This window comes from Arachis ipaensis, chromosome B02, assembly GCF_000816755.2.
Source record: "Arachis ipaensis cultivar K30076 chromosome B02, Araip1.1, whole genome shotgun sequence".
Taxonomy (NCBI): Eukaryota; Viridiplantae; Streptophyta; class Magnoliopsida; order Fabales; family Fabaceae; genus Arachis; species Arachis ipaensis.
The window spans coordinates 107,756,312-107,763,158 of NC_029786.2; the positions used below are offsets into that span (position 1 = coordinate 107,756,312).

The window sequence follows — 6,847 nt, forward strand, 5'->3', positions numbered from 1 at the left end:
ATATAACAAATGAGTTTCCAACAAACGAACAACTAATTTTTAAAAAAAAAAAAAAGTGAAGAAACAAATATTACATACAATGAACAATGCTACATATTTGAAAATTATATATATACACAACTCCTAGTCATTATAATATGATATCCCATAAGAAGATAAGAACATTAGAAAAGCAAGGAGGTGGAGTAGTTCATATAAAGAAACAAATTAACATTATGATCGAAGAAGTGTACACTTTTACATATATATTTTATGAAATGAATAAATTTTGAGTAGCATTTTCCATCTTTAATTTCCATATATCGATATCATATCACAAATTGCTTTGCATAGATGTCAAACATCTCCGAAGAGGATAATTGCGGCACCTACCAATAATCAAATTCCAAATTAAACTTACAAGAAAGAATAATGTAATACACAAATAATATAAAACTTTAATATGTATCTTCAACTACAACCTTTGGTGACATTTTCAAATATAAAACTTTAAAAGAAAGAACAATGTAATTCACAAATAATATTCTTAAATTATGAGTGATATATTTAAAATTAAAGTAGTAATTAGTTTATTCTAAAGTGACAACTGACATGCAACTGTCTTTATGTAAAATTAATATATAGTTGATAATTATTAGATTATAATTTAGTCAAATATGTCAAAACATTTAACGATGCTTAACTATCAATTTCATATAAATATAACTATATGTGAGTTTCTATCTTCTAAACTAAATGCAGTGAAAAGACAAAAATATATCTCTTTCATTTTTTTATTTCTCTAAACATAATTTTGTTCTTAACTTTTTTTTCCTCTTTTGTTGCAAAAGAGTAATCAAATACCTCCTAAATATGGCTAATTATATACACAAACAACACTTGTTTTCTTTCTAAAATTTTATTATCACTACAATCAATTAGCGACGAATTTCTAAAGATTCTGCGATAATTTCAAATCGCCACTAAACAATTTTGTGGCGCTTGGTGGAGCGCGTCCTAGCTAGATGCCAAAAACCGGCAAAGTGTATATATGTGTGAGAGAAAAAAGATATTAGAGAGAAAAATTAATAATGATAAAAAAATTCACATACAGTTGTCTTTATATGAAGTTAATATTTAAGAACCGTTAGATGATTTGACAAGTTTGATTAAATCACCGTCTAACAATTTTCAACTATCAACTTTATACGAAAACAACTCCATTTGAATCTTTACCTTTAATAATACATACCTGAGTAATTTTTAGGCCAAGAAGTGTATTTAGCAATGAAGCAATTGGACCATTATTTAAACCAACTATGCCTGTTTTGGTTGCACGAATGGTTGAACGCATTGCATTGAGCAAGTGACCATATGTTAATCCATGTTCATTATTTTCCATTGCTTTGATCAAACTATAAGTCAAGGCACCAGTTACTTCTCTGCCACTTAAGGCCTATCCAAATACATAAATCCATCAACCTCTATCTCCAAACTACGGTAAATTGCACAATATTGTATATTTATACACAGAACAAATATAAATAATTAATTTTTAATTAGTTACTATCAACCAAATTTTTTATTGTTAAAATTATTTTTTTTAACTCTCATTTTTTAGAGAGTTTAAGTTTAAGATGCAGTGTTTAAAATTTATAAAAAAAATAACTTAAAAAAAATTAACTAATATTGACAAAAACAATTTGATTTTAAAATTGAATTCTTATACATATTACTTAATAATAACATATGATTATCATAGAGATTAGAGAGGGAAGAAAACATTACTAACAGAGGTATCTACTGAGACTTGACCATCATCACAAGCTGAAATACAAATTGCAAGCCCTCCATTTGTCCCTTTATAAATTCTTGGACGCCTATGATCCTCCCATATATAAAACCCTTCCCTATTAAACCAAATAAATAAATAAATAAATAAATAAATAAAATAAAATAAAAAGTTCAGATATAAATAATCCACTATGTTACGTGCAGATCAAAATCAGTCACCAAAGTCGGCCACCAATATTTTTATATGTATTTATATACAAATATATTGGTGGCTGATTTTAGTGGACAAATAGTATTTTTGTTAATTAATTCATTAATTGACCTGTTTATCTTGCAAAAAAATGGCAAATCAAGAAGGGTGCCACTATGGCATGCATCAAAAATTGCATGGAGTTTAGCACCATGAGGTAGTGGCCTAACAATGGTGGCATTGATCTCATCATCAAGAATCTTGCCTTGGTGCTCAAAATCAAGAGGGCAAATTGCTTCATCATAGCCATCAATCTCATCCATGTTAAGGTCCAATTCTTGTGTTCCATGTCCTGAGAAGAAGAACACTAATGAGTCCCCTGACTTGCTACCCTCAATCAACCACCTTAATGCCATTTCAATGTTGCATCTTGTTGGAATTCTCAGTGGATTTCTTTCCTCCTTATCATCTGCTACCAACAGTAGATAGTTCTTCTATTTTAATGAATCACGAAGAAAGTGAGATATAACTTTCAAAAGTTCAAAAAGTTACATCTAATGACTTTAACCTTAACTTTTTGGAACGAGATCTTGAAAAACGGCTTTAAATTTGGCAATATCACCCAAACCAGAAAGATGAGATTAGACGAACTTATCTTAAATGGGGTCTATATCAAAAATATTTTGACAATTATTTTTTATCTGACCCCCAAAATTTTGTTTCAAGTTCCGCCACTGAAAAACGACTTTAAATTTGGCAATATCACCCAAACCAGAGAGATGAGATTAGACGAACTTATCTTAAATGGGGTCCATATCAAAAACATTTTGACAATTATTTTTTATCTGGCCCCCCAAAATTTTGTTTCAAGTTCCGCCACTGCTACCAAGTATATATGTTCAATGCTAGAGTGTTGATGATGATGAGAGTGTGAGAAAGATACTAATACATACCTGTGAGCATGAGAATAGAGTCACTTGGAAAACCAAACTTGTTCATAAGAAAATATCTCATACACTTTACATCATTCACAGATCCCCTAAGCCTATAACTCCTTCCATGGTAGCAAATTCCACATAACACTGCCCTCTTTGGACCATATGAATTTGGAGTCATCATCATAGAAGGGTATGAAGAACATGGCCTTAATGATTGATGATGATAAGGATTTGGAGGATAATAATAATTGTTATAACCAAATCTTGGATTGTTGTTGTTAGTTATACTGTTTATGAAGCCTCTAAACCTATCTGCAACATGAGAAACAGAGTTGTATGCATGGCTCAATGGACCCATTATTGAGGATGGTCTAGAATGTGTGATTCCATGGCATAGTGAACATTTGAAGACATGAACCTCTGATGGAACCACTAGTGTTGTTCCACAATGGCTACACTTTTCATTTCTACTTGCCATTGCTCTTTTTAATTGCCTTTTAATTTGTGTTTGGATGAAGCTATGAAGATTTGTAGATAGGTGACTTGTTATTAGTAGTTTCTTTAAAATTCTGATTAATCATCTAATCTAGCTAATTGGGGAATGGGAATAGTTCAAAGAATAGGATTCCAAATTTGCAATCACTTAGTGGAAAGAGAATATGTTGACTTGATTGTTTTGTTTTGTTTATCTTTGGATGGACACTAGTTTCAAAGAATCAAGAATAAGGAATCCATGAATTTTTTATTCATAGCTTTCTGATCTTGTAATGTGCTTTTATATACAAGTGTTGTTCTTATTAATTGTTATATCTTTAACATTTTGATTTAAGTAAGAGTTTCTTTTCGATTTGTTTGATTCGTGCATAGCATTCTTTTCTCATTTAGGGCTTGTTTGGGTGAGCTTTTAAGAAAAGATCTTTTTTTGAGTTATCTTTTTTTAAAAGATCTTATAGAAAAGTAAAAGTAATTTTATGTTTGGATATCTCGTGTAAAAAGGTCTTTTTATCTATCAATTATATTTGGGTATAATAATATAAAAGTACTTTTTTGTTCATTTATTACATGAAAAACATCTTTTTTTAAGGAAAAAAGATCTTTTAAAAAAAGATGTAAATTACAGCTTCTCAAAAAAGATCTTTTTTTGATTTTACTAGTACTTTTACTTTTACTACTATAAATTTGCCAAACACGTTAAAAAATAAAAAAAGATATTTTTTCATTGAAAAAAGATCTTTTTTAACAAAATAATGGCGCCCAAACATGCACTTATTTGTCTTATACTATTTTTTATTTTTGGGGGTCACTAAGGGTTGAACTCTAAATTTTTTGGACATAGAGTTCTGATATTATGTCATAAAACCACTTATCCCAAAAATTTAAGCTGATAAAAGAATATAACATTAATAGTTATATCTCTAATAATTGTCTACATTGTCGTAGATTAATTGCATTGACAACTTTTTTCAAAATCATATATCAATATGGAATTCATTAATTTCGTCATGATTTTAAGAAGCATAGGAGATAGGGATGTTCAAATCCAAACCGATCCAAATTAAATCGTTTATCCAATCCGATCCAAATTGAAAACTGATTAAAACCGCACTAATTCGAATTTGATTGGATTCTATTTTTAGCAAATTGCTGGATTGGACCAGATTTCGGATTTACTTTTTATAACCGATCCAATCCAATCCAAACCGCACAATGTGCTATAATATTATTATTTTATTATTATATTTATAATTATACTTATAACATGTTCAATATGTATTTAATTTTTTTATTTAAAAAATCGCAAATTCAAATCGATCCAAACCGCTTGTAATCGGATCGGATTGGATCGGATTTCCAAAAAAATTTCATCCAATCCAAACCGCACCCCACATAAATTAAGCGTTCGGATTGAATGACTTTTTTTCTTAAAACCGAACCAAACCGTACCGCAAACACCCCTAATAAGAGAATTGACCATATATATATAATTGTAGCTGAATTGAGGCCTAAACTATTGTTCACAAATATTTGATATTCAATGTTTGACATTATAATGAAAAAATCATTAAGATAATTAATTCAAATTCAATCTATGTAAATACATAAACAAGGGGAAGTCTTAAACTTTATGCAGCACTTTCAGAATTCAGATTAGAAAGAAAAGGGGGCTTTTCATTACAAGGGAAAAAAAAATTGAAAAGCAAGCTGATAAAAAGGCTAAAAAACTGACCAAACAAATGCAGCTGAAGTGATTATTATTCTTAAACTATCATTAACACTCAAACTCTCTTAGGGTACTTTTAGAAGCCGTTGCAAAACAGAAATACCAAAATATTAGGTAATACAAATCTATTTAGAGAACGAGAGAGTTCTATCCTCTAAAACAATTACTAAACGGGCCTTAGTATTTGTAGTCCTTGACATGGAGGGATTCAGAGGCGCCGTCGATGTTAGCATCACCCTTGTAAGTTCCCATGGTTGCTTGTGAGTTAGCCTTGCACCTAGTGAGCAATGCAGCTTGTGCCTTAGGAATGTTCTCTGCTTTGCCACCCCAAGCCTTAAGAGTACTTTGCTGAAGTGCTCTTCCATAAGAGAATGTTAGTGACCATGGCTTCTTACCTTTATTGCACAAATCAAAATACTATTGTAAGTACATACTAGCATTGAATACAATATGTTGCAACGGGTAAAGATTGAATAATTTATAAGAGTGATAATAGAATAATATATAATTTTATAATATTAAGAAGTGTGAGCCACCATTCATTCTATAAAGGTGGAAACAGGTGCAGTCGACTTCATGTGAAGTTGATAGTTGATAGTTGAGAGCCGTTAGATAGTTTGACTGATTTGACTAAATTTTTATCTAATGGCTCTCAGTTATCAACTTCACGTGAAGTCAACTGCACCTGAGTTTCCACTTTCTATAAATCATATTTGACAAATAAGATACGAAAAAAAATTGTATTCCAATACAATATATATATTTCGATCAGTAATTGATTTTTTGTGTATATATAACTAGAATAAGTATAAGGAGCCAATGGCCTAAGCGTACAATGTGTACAATAGAGGTTTAGGAAGTATTAGAAATATGACCATTAGTATTATATTGTTATGTCAGATTACGTTTTTTGGATGAGTAGTTTCATGATATGATATTAGAGTTCTAGATTCGAAAGGTAAAGAGTTTGATTATCAGTGAACTCCAAAATCAGCTTAAACTTTTGTAATGTAAAAAATTTTTACCATGGCATCTTACCCTTGAGCATGTTCATGGCATTGAGGTTAACAGTTGCTTCCTCCTCACTCTGTCCACCAGACAAGAACACGATGGCCGGAACGGCGGCCGGCACAGTCCTCAACAACGCCCTAACAGTATGCTCTGCGATAACCTCCGGCTTCACCCTCGCCGAATCGGCACCAGGAGTCACCATGTTAGGCTTCAAGAGAGTACCTTCTAGAAGCACATGATGGTCGCTCAAGGCCTTGTAACACGCCGCCAGAACTCTCTCCGTGACGTCAGCACACTTGTTAATGTCATGCGAGCCGTCGGAGAGGATCTCCGGCTCCACGATCGGAACCAGTCCGTTCTCTTGGCATATGGCGGCGTAACGAGCCAAGCCGTAGGCGTTCTCGTGGATGGCGTGCGGCGTGGGCTCGTTGGCGCCGATCTTGAGAACGGCGCGCCATTTTGCAAACCTTGCGCCGGCTTCGTAGTACTTCTTGCAGCGTTGACCAAGGTCGTCTAAGCCTTGTGTTGTGGTTTCACCGTTTGTTCCTGGAAGTTCAATTGTTCCTTTGTCTACTTTGATCCCAGTGAGTACCTTGTTTTCCTTCAATACTTCCACAAACAGTTTTCCTACACACAAGATAATTAAATTATCAAATATATTAAATTATTTAATAATTTTCAATTATCAATTTAATATAAAAATAATTGCACAGA

The 6,847-nt window shown here is 32.0% G+C and overlaps 2 protein-coding genes across 3 annotated transcripts in view; both read right to left on the minus strand.

Annotated features, from left to right (window-relative positions):
* LOC107626409 (metacaspase-1-like) lies at positions 244–3,473 on the minus strand. 2 transcript variants are annotated; one of them, XM_016329284.2, is made up of 5 exons: positions 2,917–3,470; positions 2,096–2,432; positions 1,772–1,889; positions 1,232–1,435; positions 244–368 (listed from the first exon to the last, which is right to left on the minus strand). In XM_016329284.2, exons 1-5 carry the CDS (start codon positions 3,377–3,379, stop codon positions 309–311), a joined length of 1,182 nt encoding a protein of 393 aa, XP_016184770.1. In that variant the 5' UTR covers positions 3,380–3,470; the 3' UTR covers positions 244–308. The 2 variants fall into 2 exon arrangements, with proteins under 2 accessions (XP_016184770.1, XP_016184771.1); XM_016329285.2 differs by lacking the exon at positions 244–368 and having other exon boundaries at positions 1,311–1,435; positions 1,768–1,889; positions 2,917–3,473.
* Positions 5,019–6,847, minus strand: part of LOC107626411 (fructose-bisphosphate aldolase 8, cytosolic) — a 2,841-nt gene continuing 1,012 nt past the window's right edge. Inside the window, exons 3-4 of the mRNA XM_016329286.2 lie at positions 6,161–6,760; positions 5,019–5,517 (exon numbers count right to left, since the gene is read on the minus strand). Coding sequence (XP_016184772.1) covers positions 5,300–5,517; positions 6,161–6,760 — 818 coding nt within the window. The 3' untranslated portion in view covers positions 5,019–5,299. The remainder of the gene's footprint in view (positions 5,518–6,160; positions 6,761–6,847) is intronic.